General features: G+C 42.8%; 1 protein-coding gene across 1 annotated transcript; it reads right to left on the bottom strand.

Moving 5' to 3' along the window:
* Window positions 1–2,152: 2,152 nt before the first annotated feature.
* Window positions 2,153–9,459, bottom strand: LOC143512617 (cytosolic sulfotransferase 3-like). Its single transcript, XM_077003165.1, has 8 exons — window positions 9,126–9,459; window positions 7,810–7,942; window positions 4,804–4,932; window positions 4,385–4,485; window positions 3,640–3,766; window positions 3,239–3,336; window positions 2,921–3,095; window positions 2,153–2,779 (listed from the first exon to the last, which is right to left on the bottom strand). Exons 1-8 carry the CDS (start codon window positions 9,147–9,149, stop codon window positions 2,667–2,669), a joined length of 900 nt encoding a protein of 299 aa, XP_076859280.1. The 5' UTR covers window positions 9,150–9,459; the 3' UTR covers window positions 2,153–2,666.
* Window positions 9,460–15,905: the final 6,446 nt, after the last annotated feature.

Below are 15,905 nucleotides of genomic sequence, written 5' to 3'. Positions count from 1 at the left end.
CATCAGAATTGCCTTAATCCTTCGTGGCATAGATTCAACAAGGTACTGGAAACATTCCTCAGAGAGTCTGGTCCATATTCATATGATAACATCACGCAGTTGCTGCAGATTTGTCAGCTGCACATCCATGATGTGAATCTCCCGTTCCACCACATCCCAAAGGTGCTCTATTGGATTGTGTGACTGTGGAGGCCATTCGAATACAGTGAACTCGTGGTTCAAGAAACCAGTCTGAGATGATTTGCGCTTTATGACATGGTGCAATATCTTGCTGGAAGTAGCCATCAGAAGATGGGTACACTATGGTCATAAAGGGATGGACATGGTCAGCAACAATACTCAAGTAGGCTGTGGCATTGGCACAATGCTCATTTGGTACTAATGGGCCCAAAATGTACCAGGAAAATATATCCCACACCATTGCACCACCACCACCACCACCCTGAACCGTTGACAAGGCAGGATGGATCCATGCTTTCATGTTGTTGACTCTAAATTCTGACCATAACATCTGAATGTCATCAAGCAGAAATTTAAACTCATCAGACCAGGCAATGTTTTTCCAATATTCTATCATCCAATTTTAGCCTGTACCAATTGTAGCCTCAGTGTCCTCTTTTTTGCACCATTCCCTGTAAACCCTAGAGATGGTTGTGCATGAAAATCCCATTGACTTGGCCATGTGTACATGCCTAAATGCGTTGAGATGTTGCCATGTGATTGATTCGACATTTCCGTTAATGTGCAGTTGGACAGGTGAACCTAATAAAGTGGCCGGTGAGTGTACGTACAGATAATATAAGCTGGTATTTAGGGTGCCATCTACTGGGTGGCACCATTTTGACACCCATGTGGGTTCTGATGCTCTAAGGCTCCACAAACAGCTGGTTGTTGATTGCACTCATCCTTTGTATCACCTTCCATTCTTAGTTTTTTGTGGTTCGGTCTGTACAGGGTTATAGTGTGTCAGAATATAGCATAGTCTATACTGTGCACATATGCAAAGTTCCAGGATGTTCACATTACAAACATATAGTGACTCAAATCCACTTTTTGTGACATAAATCAAATCCCATCTTTTAATAATTTTTTACTCACTTTTGTGTGTGGTATTCGATTCACAGTCATGTTACTCACATGAGAATAGTCAGATTAGATTTTATTATTATTTTTGTCAGTACACATGCACTTAGTGCTATCGTAACACAGTGGAGGAGAACAACATACATGAGGTACTTGTGTGTCTGTTTTGCTGGTTTTGATACCATGAATTATGTCATATGACTTTTGTTGGTTGTGACAGGTGATTTGTGTGAAAACGTATCAATGTGTGCATATGTGCTGTTTGAGAGCACAGATGCATTCACATTACAGACAGATACAGTTCACTTGCAGTTTTTAACGTCAACCATCAACGGCGGTGATTGCAGACTCTTTTGGGGATCCAGACAAAAATTCATGAGGCCCCCTTAAGGAATTCAGGTCTCACTGCAAGCTTTGTATACTGCCACTGCTGTAGTTTAAAGTTTGTTGGTCCTCAGGGGTCTTCCACTGACCTGGGGACCCAAGCAGTTGCCTCATGGCAACACCCGTGACGTCAAGACAGGCAAATGCAATCTGAGTGGATTTTATGAATCTATGCCATGTCATATTAATACGCCTGTGGGATAGAACAGCAACATTTGCAGTGTTTACATTACAAATCTCATGTTTATATTACATATTATATTACAAGGCTGAAGTAACTCAGACCAGATCTTTATGCCTTGCGATTCCTCATCATGTGACATGAATGAGAACAGTCAGATGCTAATTCATGCGGTTGTTTGCCTTTAGCCATGTACGCATCGTCCAGCACTTCTGTTGTGAACCCACACTGACAGCAACAGTGGAAGAGCAACTCCCTTCTCGACCTGAACAAATGTGACGTATTTATGTCCTTAAATACCTTCTGTTAGGAGTATCATTTCACACCTCAACTTTTACTGCCACGCTGATTATGTCCAACTTTATATCTCCACAATGCCCTCCTTGACTGTAATATGATTTTATTTGACTCACATGTCAGTTCCACCACCCATGACGTCTGTTTTCATCTATGCAACAATTCCAGATGTAAACGGACACACTAAACAGTTTAAAATGATTTGAATATGCATGAAAAATCATTTATTTACATTTTATAATGTGTGGTCAATAAAACAATATATGTAGACCAAAATACATCCTAGAATAAACTGGATTAACATGTATATAAAATACTGTAGCATCGGTCCAATAGGGGTAGTGTAGGACAACATCACTACCCATAAGCACCCACGACCCCCCGGCAATGTTCTAGTATGTTTTAAAGTTTATGCCTGTAATATTGGTGTTTATGTTACTTTTAGTCAAGCATGTTGTTAGGTTAAGTCGCCCCTGTATTAATTCATGTATGTGTACAATTATGAGTTCTCCCACCATGTCTGTGTAATGTTGTTATATTGATGCTATGCTCTCGTGTTTCATGTGTAAGTCAAGTCTAGTTCTGTGTAATTGCTCCTTCCTGATGCAATTGCACTATTGAGGTGAGAATAAAGCTTGTGTTCAAGTTGACATGGACCTGTCTGCTGCCTCTCCCTTCCACACCACACCACAATACATTATAAACTATAAAATAGGGCGCTCTAAACTGCTGTCCTGAACTGTAGAGTGGTGTTCTTCATCTTCTCTTTGTAGTGTTCATCAAACTGCTCATTCTGGGCTACTGTGAAGTGATTCTTCCAGTCACCAACCTTTCCTGAACAAGCAAACAAAAAAGGAGAATAGAAGTCCAGCCCCCAGAAGACATGCAGTCCTAATGCTCAACGTACTCTTCTGGTTTGTGTATTTAGGCAAAGTAACCGACAGGAAGGGAAGGACCTTTCCTGGGAATATTTACCTTTCCGCATGAACGGTGAGATCTTGAAGTCCATGACTGGGAGGCTGGAGTAGTTGGTCATATTGTTCTGCTTCATGGAGTCAAAGTGAACGGATTTGGTGATTCTCTCCTTCTCCTCTGATGGAGTAGATAAACCGAGGAAGGAACATAAGCGCTCCACCTCACGTCCAGTGTCCTAGACAAACAGGGACCAGACTGTCAGATTAGAACCACACTAATGAACACCAAACTCAAATGGTGCAGCTGATGTAAAGATCAGCTTATCTTCATCCCAGCAGTAACCATCACCTGGAAAAACCTGCATATGTGATACTTTACCTCCACCATGTCCTCAAAGAACATATAGTGAATGTTTGAGTACGCATTCTTCTTCTCCCAGTAACCACACACATGGTCATACCAAGGACCAAAAACATCTAAAAAAAAAAAAACGTTAAAATGGAAGACGATACATTACTTCGCTGTTCCAACTGTTTCAGCTTTTAAAAATCACTCAAATTGAAAAGTCCATTACCACAGATCAGGGTTGCAACTACATACTTTCTGAGGTGTATGCAAACATACTATCGGCACCCCCCACACTTCACCCCCACCCCCGATCAACTCGGCAAATAATTTTCTGGCATCGATTTGGCGCCCCCTCTGGTGCAGCGCCCCTATAGGCTGCATACTTTTTGCACCACTGCCACAGATCCCTGTAGAGGCAGTAACTCACTCACTCTTTCCATCCATGTAGTTCTTCAGAAAAGTGCTCCAATCTCCTGGTTCTGGTTGCACATAATTCATTCGATCAAAGTGAAAATAGGACACAGCATTGTCTTTGGCATTGCGTGCTATGTAGACAACCTGGAGAGAAAGAGTGACTGTTAATTTCACTGGTAACCTACTATAGACAAAATTAGACACACCTTATCTATTGTCGTAAAATTGTGTTTCTGGTTAGGATGCAGGCATGCCTTTCTCAGTATGGGAAGTGGACTTGTGTGCAGGATGTGATTTGGCTCAGAGCATCGGTTACACTTTCAAAATGTGAAGAATGTGCTCAGCACAGAAACGCTTGCTCATATTTCATTAATTCGGGCGACCTTTGCCTTCATAAGTTAAAGTAAGGGCTTACTGACTAATTGTAAGATGTTTAAAAGAGCAGAATGTGCTCCTGTTGTACAGGAAAGACATTGTTAAAATTGTGAAAGCTGTTATAGAAGTTAAGCACATTAGAGAATAACCCACTTTCTCTGCATCATACATACACATATTTACACAGATATGTAAAAAGTAAAGCCATGTTTAGGGGGAACTAGGGGGGTTTTCCTTGCCACTGTCTGGTTTGTTCATTAGGGATCTGGACCCATGCGATTGTAAAGCTGATTTGTGACAACATGTGTTGTAAAAATCGTTATGTACATACATTTTCATGTTCAAATTGGACAAAAACATACAGAGAATAAATCCCACATACAGTACCCTGCAGTTCTGTTCCCAGAAGGACTTGGGCACCAACTGAACAGGTAGATGAGTTTTGATAAGGCGCGGCGTGGTGGGCAGATTATCTGCCAATTCCACTCCTGCATAAAGTCCAAAAAAAAATAAAAAATCTACCAAAAAACTAAAAAAACAGAACTTTGTACTGATTGCATTATTGGACAATGGAATTATGGCACTTAAAGGTCACAGCAGTTTACACTGAATCCACAGATTGTATGTAAGTAGTATAGTATAGTGTAGTATAGTTGCATTATATATATAGTATATAAGTATTGCCATTTACAAGACTGGGCACATGACAGGCACATGATCCCATTAATCCACTAATAAATTATATACAGTGGCTACAGGCCCATTTGTATTCACACCTCACGGCCTCAGAAGGCGGGGCCACAGACCTGTAGGGATCACAGGGAAGGCCGACTCCAGGAACGGTACTCGCATGTAGATGGGCAGAGAGGTCTGACGCTCTGGTGCCGTGTTGCCAAAGTAAAGCAGGTCCAGCATGTAGGACACCCAGGTAGTGCCTGTCAGAAAAGACCAGGGGAGAGGAAGAGAGGGGGGTTAAGAAAAGGTTTATGAGACCACATGGTCAGTATTTATGACTTTTTGAATGGTATCACATAATGGTCATTTGTTCTTTTTGCTGGACAAAAGAAAAAAAAAACACATGAAGTTTAATGATTTTGAACATTGTTGTTTTAACGGAGGTCCTACAACCAGTATTTTGATGTGGGGGTTTTGACTGCAAGACACTGAACCAACCAGAGGAATTAATTTGTCTCTCCTCTATATCTGAGCATTTATCATCTATGACATCTATATTGAGCATTTATAGCATCTAAGTATAGCATGGTATGGTAGGTCACACTCTAATATAAGTATAATATAATTAGTGGTGGGCCATTACCAGCGTTAACGGCGTTCGATAATGTGATACGCTTATCGGGCGATATAAAAATTACCGCCATTAATCTATTCTTAAAGTTGGGTTGGGAACTGGGTCAAAATAGGTAAGTAAACTATGAGGACTTTCACCTTGATAGTTTAGCTCGGGTGTATTCCCAACCAAATTGCACAGTAGGGGGCGAGAACAAGTTTTCAAACCTGTGAATTACCACAACAAATCGCACATGTGCTTAGATGGATGCAGCCACGAAGCCACCAGGTTTGCTTAATGTAAAATTCATTTTTAAGAAGCTTCCTAATGGAGACATTGACAAGACTAAAGTTGTTTGCACCTTATGCAACGCAGAATTAGTTTATTGTAGGAGTTCTACCAGTCTGAAGTACCATTTAAACGCAAAGCACCCGTTTGCTAATGCTGCTGACGCTGGGTCAAGCACTGATGCAGCCCAGGGGAAGAGTCACCGCCGCCGAAAACACGTTAAATGTACTAAATGTTGGCTTACATTTCAAATCTCATGTTTAGCTGAATAAACATGTTATCAACCCCTTTTAATGTACAGTATGTAGGCTTACAAATTCATGTTTGACTGAATATGCCCTCTTAAAGTATCTAGTCTTACAGTACTATTTTCATGTTTAACTGAATAAACCGTTGAACACGAGTATCCTACATTTTATTGAGCATGTTTTTTTTCTTCAAGTATCAAAGTAGAACAGCTTCCTCAAGCAGTCATTGATGCATGTTGGAAACAGGAGATGAGCCCCTGGTCTAATGTATTGTATTGTATAATGTATTGTGTAATGTCTCTGTATTAAGAAACCCTATCTCAAAGACTGACTTTTTGTAATTACTTGGGTAGCACGCATATTCTGAATGAGCCATTTTAATCTAGATTAATCTAGATTAATTTTAAGATTTCAGTGAGATTAATCTAGATTTTAAAAAATCATCTATGCCCACCCTTAAATATAATATAAGTTCATAGATGAACTTGTGAGAAGACAGTAGATCGTCACTGTAACATTTCAGACAAGATGGGTCACACTGCTGCTTTGCCTACTTCGACTGTCCTGATATGGAAAGAACAGATTCTGTCATGAGTGAGTCTCAAAGACTCGAGAGGGCTCCATTACAGGTAAATGTCTATTAATAGGGACAAAGGAAATGGATATTGTAAGAAGACATAAACAGGGTCAAGACAGAGGGCAGAGATAAAAAGAAACCTCGAGCTAAGATCAAAACACAAAATAGGCATGAATACAGAATGGCTTTGTAGTGCTTACTAATGGTAATGCTTATTAGTGAATATTCAAATATGAGTTAAATGCATTTCTCTACTAATGTGTTATTTGTTGTTAACAATCATCAGCTGTTAAGGAGCATAAGCACCATGGTGAAAACAACAGGCAGCATGTTGTCTGTTCGAGAAGTTCACTTTTTAAACCGAGCACTGAGCACTTACGCCCTTAAGTTCACAGCTGCAGGGGTCGAAGATGCCGACCGCCTGGAGAAGGAAGACTCTCCTTTTGGAAACAGAGTCTATCTCCTGGGAGCTCTCACTCTCAGTCATGAAGCCTCTTCCGTGCTGTTGATTACGTCAAACGAGTGCATGTGCTCTTCTAGATATACACGCCACTGAATGATCTTACGTGCTGTTGTCTTTTTCTTTCCCTGTTGATTTTATTCCCCGAGACCATCAAGTGCGAAAGGGTTGAAAGCATTTTACCCTTTTGAGCAAGAATTGGGTACTGAAGCCTAAACATGTCTGTACAAAACACCACACAGGATTTCGCCTGTCCAGACACCTTAGGTAAGTTGCAGGTAGCACATGTATTCTGACTATCAGTTTAGTTACCTAAACATTTGCTTCAGTTTCTTAAATAATTTGGTTATTTTGTTTTCTTGGTACTGCCTGTGCTGTCTCCCCAGTGTTAGACAAAACACTGCTGTATGTATTTGTGACTTGAGCAAGTAAACTTGTATTTGGTTTGTGGAAATTGAGTCTGGCTTGTGTTTTTCCACCATACAACCAGGGTGGCAAACTGTAGTACAGCAGCAGTGTGAGTGTTTTCACTAATGTATATTTTCATTATATTTTGGGTGGTTGAAACAGCAAGGTTACTTTTTTTCCACATGCATGTATTTAAAGGAGGAAAGAAACCTCACACATGCATCTTTATTAAGTTAGTAAGCAGTTTATTAAAACACATGTTTATTAAAACTGTCCTCAGGCAATAAAATATTAATGGTTTAGAAGCATAGTATGCACTGACCTCCAAGCCAGCACTGCTAGCTTGTTAATTGTAAAAAAAAAAAAGAAAAGTTAATTGTCAAACTCCTCAAATGATGATGTCATCCTGGTCTGACTTCTTGTCCAAAGCTTCTTTCTAACATGTATCTGATGAATGTGCACTGATCAATGTCTGGGTACTGACATGTTTGCCCTAGTTTTATTCTCACTATTGAGTAATACGTTTAAGGAAACACAGCATACCAGCTTTGGGATAAGTGGCGATGAGGATGTCATCTGGTCTCGCCTTGAAGTTCTGAATATTCTCCCAGTTGTCCGTGAAGTAGTGGACCATAGGGATGCCTTCAAACTCAAACATTTCCGGTCGACTGTGCATCTTCAATGTAAGTATGTAAAAATAATAATATATTAATGATTAACCTATTAAGGCTATTTCTTTGGTGCTATGAAATATTAAATGATGACAATACGTTGCTGGCTTCATCAGAACTGCTTTCTGTACTTAAACGTGGGCCACTGCTTTAAATCCATCCTTAAATCGATGGGCCAAGCTGGAATTACAATTGGACTGAATGAACATAATTTGTCAACACAATTAAATGGAAATCAAAGTAACATTAGTGGAGTAATTAATGATAACGCATGGAATCTGTTACACCGGTTCTGGCAACACCACCTCTGGCCAACAGAGTTCGACCTCTCCACAAAGTTCTCCTCCCCCATGTATCATGTTTTAGGGATTTTCTTGATTCTAAATCAAAAGTAGCCTAAATCAAGTAACCAAACGAATCGGAATCTGTGACGAAGTAACTAAGTTCATTACTTCTTCGCAGCTTCCGATTTGGTTACTTGTTCGCAGCTTCTTACTCGGCGATTGAACTTGGTTCCTTATTCATAAAGTGTTCATGAGGCGTTTGCTTTTACAGAGATGGATGAACCAAATTCAACATTTCCTTTTCGTTATTACGTTTCTCTCATTCCGATCGGCTTGTACTACGTAAATGTTGCCAATGTTGTACTGCTGCCAGAACGGCAATGTTAAAGGAAACCACGAACTCTATATCTTGGAAACTTTAATCATACGTCTATTTTAGTTTTTTAACTAAAGCAAATTTGAACCATCTAAAAATACATTTAATTAACTTTAACTTTGCATCTAATTTCTTTATTTGCAGACATTTGACAGTGTTGTTGCACAGCCTTGATAACTGTGCAGTACTTGTTAAAGACAAACAGCATATTTAAATCTCTCAGAACTTCCACGTTACAAAATGTTTTGTACTTTTTTCTGGTGTTTATTTTAATTCACAAAACATATTAATCCGTTAACATTGTTAACGCACACGTGATGTATCAATACTTCTAAAATGATCATTAACGGTAGGGTGACCATATTTTCATTTGGGAAAAACAGGACACCTCAAGTTTAATCAGTCCAATGAAGGTAATTTAAAAACCAGGACATTTCCTCACTAAAAAACCCGGGACAGGACGTGAAATACGGACGTTTGGTCACCTGAATTAACGGCCTTGGAAGGCAAGAACTGCAGCTGACTCACCGAAGGAAAATCGATTCCTTCCATAATGAAATACTCGAAACAAAGGGTGCAGATTCCTCTTCTGAACTCCCGTCTTTGGTCTGTGACTGTTTTCTTGCGCTTGTCTCTTCTGATTTCTCTCACGCTTCCTCTCTCTCGACTTCCTTCCTCGTAGCTCTGAGTTATGTACTGTACAGTTTTCCCTCTTTCTCTCCCTCCTCCATCAGTCACAGACTGTGGACCGCCCCGTCTGATATTCACTAGTCTCAACCGCTCCTAAACATGACAAACACCGCCATAATCTCTTAATTTTCATAATCATCCAAGACTATTCTGACCTCACTAACCGCACCAAATACATCCCAGTGATGACTGCATGAACGGTGTGATTTTCCAAATGTTAGTTTTTCCTTTCACTCTTTAGGCTACTGTACCATGCACATATACACGGACGTAGTTTTGGGGGGGGACGGGGGGGACATGTCCCCCCCACTTTTTCAAAAGCCGGTTTTGGTCCCCCCCAGTTTTTACAGTTAAAACCAAATATTTAAGTAGCGACGAAGTCATGTCCCCCCCACTTTTTAACGGTTAAAAAAACAATATCCAAATAGCGACAAATCTAGCACTAGGATCATGCAGCTCCGAGCTCCCCCCCCCCCCCCCCCGCTCAACAATTTTTGTTCACAGCGCTCAACAATTTTCATTCAACCCCCCCCCCCCCCCCCGCTCAACAGTTCGCCATCCCAGGTTGTGTCCCCCCCACTTATGAAATCAAAACTACGTCCATGCACATATATACACCGTATAGCCTAGGCCAAATTGATTTAAAGCAAGCAATGTTATGTCATTTAAACCACAAATTAGAGCATGATTGAGGTTACATTTAAACATGTAAAATCTCATCCAAATGATTAGTAGGCCTATATTAATGTAAAGTAACTTTTCGTTACTTTTTCAGTATGGATTTATCTACTACTAAAAACATTCAAAACATCGTTTAACGTGTTTAAAGTGCGATAAACAAATGTCGTGTCCGCATGACCCAAATCCCTGTCACAGGGCCTGTGTTCACAATAATTAGCGCTGACGCTGTTGTTTAGTTAAAAAACGCTGACATATGAAAGAAATATCTCACAAACACATAAGCTGTTTTAAAACTGTAAATCAGGGGTCGGCAACCTGAGACGTGGAGTGTGCAAGGTGTGCGAAGGTGTGCGAAGTCGCGCGCTACGGTCACTCGCGAAAGTATAATCCATAATAAATAATCCAGCCTTGACGCGGCTCAGGGATTACGTCACACGCTGCGCCATGCGGCCGTAGTGCCTGTAAATTTAAATTTTAATGGTCCAATGAAGATAATTTAAAAACCAGGACATTTCCTCGCTTAGAAAAACTCCGGGACGCCCGGGACAGGACGTGAAATACGGACATGTCCCGGGAAATATGGACGTTTAGTCACCCTACTTTAAGAGAGCTGGACTGTTTTCCATACCTAGCCACAGCACGTTTAACGGCTTCGACTCTTTCGGCGGGGTCTTTATACGTCTAGTCGTGTTTTGTCTCGAAATGCTTCTTAATGCTGGAAGTTCGGCACGCAATGTTGTCATAGCACAGTGTACACACAGCATGATCTTTGACATACACCAAACCATTGTCTTCCGTTCAGGGTTGAAATGCCCTCGCTTTGTTTTTTTTTAACCGGAGGCTCTGTCATCTCGTAATGCTTTCAGGTAGGCTAACTGATTTGTATTAGGCTAAATTTAAACATGGGTCTGTGGCTGAGCTGAGTGCAGAGCGTTGAGGAGCGATTTCGATTGGAGGATCGTGCTCTCTGTCTGAGATTTTTTATTATAAAATTTTTTTGCTGATGCTGGTCCAGCGTGGCGCGTGCCAGTGATTATGCCTTGGCGTGCCAACAGTGGCACGCATGCCATAGGTTGCTGACCCCTGCTGTAAATAAATGACAGGCTACATTCGATGTTTGGTGCTATTCCAGTGTGAAGTTATAACTGTGTGCTGAATTAGAAAAAGTAATAGTAATGTGGCTTGGTGTAGGAAGGAGAGGCAGCAAACAGGAAGAGGTCTGTCCCCGGCGACCACACAAGGGCACAGAATGTCATCACAGCATAACAGGTCATACAGCATGATTCTAAGCAGGTACAATGTCAGGAGGCCCAGCACACAGAGAATCAACAACATCTGTTTTATTTAATATATATATTTTTTAAACATCCAAAAATGCAGGACATTGTAAAACACATCAAACATCCACATAACAATTCCAAACCTGTACACAACATGAAATACAGTAGTCTACTCACACGTAGTCCTGCAGGCGACGCGGTAAACTCCGCGTGCGCTGCGGTCTGGCCGATCCGGCTACAGGGGAAACAACACGGGAAGCACTGGGGGGAACGGGGTAGGAGAGTCCGGGAGACGTCCGGCGCCCACTAGCTTTGGCCTGTATGGGGCCAAGCGGTCGTGGTGCACCACGAGACGCAGCCGGCACCATCGGATCCTGTATACCTTCCCAAGCTGTGAAAGGACCTTGCACGGCCCAACCCAAGTCGACTGAAGATTGGGGCACAGTCATTTTTTTCGCTGGGGGTTGTACAGCCATACATCAGAGTCCAAAGGCAGAGGCGCGCCGTAGCAACGCATGTCATATGCGCACTTCTGCCTTCTGCCCAGTGCATGCAGTTCGACTTGGCGCACGGACGACAGGATAAAGTGTCGGTGTTCCCATGGCTACGACCTGGATGGTGCTCAGCTGTGTAGTCGAATTCCTGAAGCCCTCAGGTTCGCGAAACCACATAAGCCATAATAGCAACACGTGATCTGTGCGCAGATTGAATGGGACACCGTAGATATATGGCCAAAAGTGTGGCAATTCTTCCACGACCACTAACAGTTCCCACCACGTCACACTGTAATTGTGTTCAGCTTTGTCTAGCCACTGGCTAAAGTAGGCAATGACCAATTCCGACCCGTCCTGTAACTGTGAAAGCACAGCCCCCAACCCATGATCACTGGCGTCGGTGTCTACCACAAACTGCCCCGACGGTATAGGGTAAGCCCTATCTCCTCGTCAGACCAATGGAATTTGGCACTGCTGCCACTCGTCAAACGGTGTAAGGACGCGACAATCTTCGCGAAGCCTTTCACAAAACACCTGTAGTACGATGCAAAACCAAAAAAACTGCGCAACTGGTGCTCCGTGCAGGGTGTGGGCCAGCCATCTTGTCACGATGCCCTCCCCGCTCACTACATGTCCAAGGAAACTGATCCATCATTGCAGCAGGTTACACTTCGCTGGGTTAAGCGAGAGGTTCGTCTCTTTAATAAGGCCCAAAACCAGCTCCAGATTGGCCAACACAGCCTCAAAACCAGTGGCATGCACCAACACATTGTGGTCGTTTAGTGTCAAGCTACCACTGCTGAAGTCTATCACCGCCCCCCACACATTCCATAAAATCACTGCCCAAATTGCACGGATCATTAATGCCCCCCACCCAAAAAGGCCCGTGCCCGAAATTAAGCGTCACAGAGACACACCCGACAAGCTCGAAATGGTCTCCTGTCACTGTTGTTAACGCTACCCGAAAGCGCTAAAGCCCCCACACATCATCGGGCAATAGGTCAGGCCTGATCAAGGAGACTGACAACCCCATATCGATAAGCGCAAGAAAGAAATTACCACCTAACTCACAGTTGATGTAGAGTCCTGGGAGTCTGGTAACTCGAGAGATAATACAGATTGACCCACCACATCAGGACGCAGCGAGAGAGCTTGGAGTAGAGATCTTCCCTTTACCTGGGGACCTGCTTGTATGGATAAAACGGGGAGAGCCGTTTGAACTGCCTTCGGAGATAAGTCCCCCGCATGAGTTTAATGGGGAAGTTCCCCTAGAAGGGTTTATTCTCCAGAGCAGATTGTTTTTTGACTGTTTGCTCGGCCCACAACCTCCCGAATTTCTTAAGGTGAGATACCTCTTACAATACCTTGAGGGGAAGGCCCTACAATGGGCTGATCTCCTCATGTCACGGAGAGCCCAGGAGATGGAGACTCTGGAGGGATTTTTCACTATGCTTAGAGCTCGCTTTGGGAGGTATAATGCAGAGTATTGGACACACGATAGGTACGACCCAGAGGTTGTAGCAGCCCGTAGGGCTGAACGGTTCCTCCAAGCTACGCCAGCCGCCCAGCCTACGCCTGCGCCAGCCGGCCAGCCTACGCCTGTGCCAGCCGGCCAGCCTACGCCTACGCCAGTCGCCCAGCCTACACCTACGCCAGCCGCCCAGCCTACGCCTACGCCAGCCGCCCAGCCTCTGGTCCTGCCCCCATGTCTCCTGTCTTGTTCCCAGGTTTCCATGTTGTTCGTCCTGGTTTTGCCCCGGTTTCTGTGTGACTTGTTTTTTGTTTTCTGGTATGGGTTTAAGTGCCCCGGAGTGGTGCTTTAGAAGGGGGGTTCTGTCACGCCTGGCTCCACCCCCTCCCTCTCTGTCTTCCCGGTTCCTGCTCCCCTGGTCTTCTGTTTAGTTCCGCCTTTTGTTTTGTCGTATTGGTTTCAGCTGTCGCTTGTTTGTGTTCATTTGGGTTTGAATATATTCTTTGTTTTCCAATGTCAATGTTAAACAGTCACGGAATCTGTGCTGTCAAATTGCAGATCAAGTGTACAGTCATGGCCAAAAGTTTTGAGAATGATACAAATATTAATTTTTACAAAGTCTACTGCTTCAGTTTTTATAATGGCAATTTGCATATACTCCAGAATGCAATTAATTGCAAAGTCAATATTTGCATAGAAAATGAACTTTATTCCCGAAACCACATTTCAACTTCATTGCAGCCCTGCTTTAAAAGGACCAGCTAACATCGTTTCAGTGATTGCTCCATTAACACAGGTGTGGGTGTTGATGAGGACAGGGCTGGAGATCAATCTGTCATGATTAAGTAAGAATGACACCACTGGACATTTTAAAAGGAGGCTGGTGCTTGGCATCATTGTTTCTCTTCTGTTAACCATGGTTATCTCTAAAGAAACACGTGCAGTCATCATTGCACTGCACAAAAATTGCCTAACAGGTAAGAGTATCGCAGCTAGAAAGATTGCACCTCAGTTAACAATCTATTGCATCATCAATAACTTCAAGGAGAGAGGTTCCATTGTTGCCAAAAAGCTCCAGGGCGCCCAAGAAAGACCAGCAAGCGCCAGGACTGTCTCTTAAAAGTGTTTCAGCTGCGGGATCGGGCTAACAGCAGTGCAGAGCTTGCTCAGGAATGGCAGCAGGCAGGTGAGAGTGCATTTGCACGCACTGTGAGGCGGATACTCTTGGAGCAAGGCCTGATCTCAAGGAGGGCAACAAAGTAAAGTCATTTTCTCTGATGAATCCCCTTTCCGATTGTTTGGGACATCTGGAAAACAGCTTGTTCGGAGAAGACGACGTGAGCGCTACCACCAGTCTTGTCTCATGCCAACTGTAAAGCATCCTGAAACCATTCATGTGTGGGGTTGCTTCTCAGCCAAGAGAATCGGCTCTCTCACAGTCTTCCCTAAAAACACAGCCATGAATAAAGAATGGTACCAGAATATCCTCCGAGAGCAATTTCTCCCAACCATCCAAGAGCAGTTTGGTGATCAACAATGCCTTTTCCAGCATGATGGAGCAACGTGCCATAAAGCAAAGGTGATAACTAAATGGCTCAGAGAACAAAACATAGAGATTTTGGGTCCATGGCCTGGAAACTCCCCAGATCTTAATCCCATTGAGAACTTGTGGTCAATCATCAAGAGACAGGTGGACAAACAAAAACCTACACATTCTGACAAAATGCAAGCATTGATTGTGCAAGAATGGACTGCTATCAGTCAGGATTTGGTCCAGAAGTTGATTGAGAGCATGCCACAGAGTAGGTCCTGAATAAGAAGGGTCAACACTGCAAATATTGACTTGCTGCATTAACTCATTCTAACTGTCAATAAAAGCTTTTGTTACTCATATGACTGCAATTATATTTCTGTATGTGATAAAAACATCTGACAAACACATAAAAACCAGAGGGCAGCAGATCATGTGAAAATATGATATTTGTGTCATTCTCAAAACTTGGCCATGACTGTAGATGTAAAAAAACACCTTTGTGGGCTAGTGCACTATAGACGCCTGTGGTGCGACCTAAGCTTTTGTCCTTAATGGCTTTTTTTCCTTACATTACTTTTACTTTTATACTTTAAGTAGTTTTGAAAGCAGTACTTTAACACTTTTACTTGAGTAAAAAGCTTGAGTTGATACTTCCACTTCTACAGAAGTACTTTTAAACCCTAGTATCTGTACTTCTACCTGAGTAATGAATGTGAATACTTCTGACACCTCTGGCCGTTGTAGCATGGGAGGCTAAGCTGATGTGTCATGCTAGCCGCCGTCATCTCTGTTGCCGTCACGCTCCTTCTCGCTGTCGATAGCGGTGGGCCACGGTCACTTGGCCCATCCAGCTGTTGCCTCTTCCTCGTTGCGCCGCTCGGTTTCTCCGTCTCCCTCCTCAGCCGTCCAAGTTCCTCAGAGATGCGTCTCATCTCGTCTTGTAGGACCACTTCTGACACCAATTGTGGCGTGGTGTAGGAAGGAGAGGCAGCAAACAGATCCATTGAAATGCAACAAGGCTTTTTTATTCAAATTCCCTCAGCCACGTAATCACGCAAAAACCCCCCCTCCCCCTTAGAAAAAAACATTATAACTAACCTAAAATAAAACAATACAATTCTTAGTCCCTAACACAAAACACAGCTTAAAGCCCTATCT

The sequence above is a fragment of the Brachyhypopomus gauderio genome, chromosome 4 (genome assembly GCF_052324685.1).
Source record: "Brachyhypopomus gauderio isolate BG-103 chromosome 4, BGAUD_0.2, whole genome shotgun sequence".
In the NCBI taxonomy this organism is placed as follows: Eukaryota; Metazoa; Chordata; class Actinopteri; order Gymnotiformes; family Hypopomidae; genus Brachyhypopomus; species Brachyhypopomus gauderio.
The sequence above is the reverse complement of the archived record's forward strand: the minus strand, read 5'-3'. Positions and strand labels throughout refer to the sequence as shown.

Excerpts from the sequence above, each read along its gene's own strand:
- LOC143512617 (XM_077003165.1), bottom strand. The coding sequence starts at position 9,149 with ATGGAAGGAATCGATTTTCCTTCG. Across the intron at positions 4,933-7,809 it reads CGCCACTTATCCCAAAGCTG|GCACTACCTGGGTGTCCTAC; the intron begins GTATGCTGTGTT and ends CTTTTCTGACAG. Across the intron at positions 2,780-2,920 it reads CTCACCGTTCATGCGGAAAG|GAAAGGTTGGTGACTGGAAG; the intron begins GTAAATATTCCC and ends TTGCTTGTTCAG.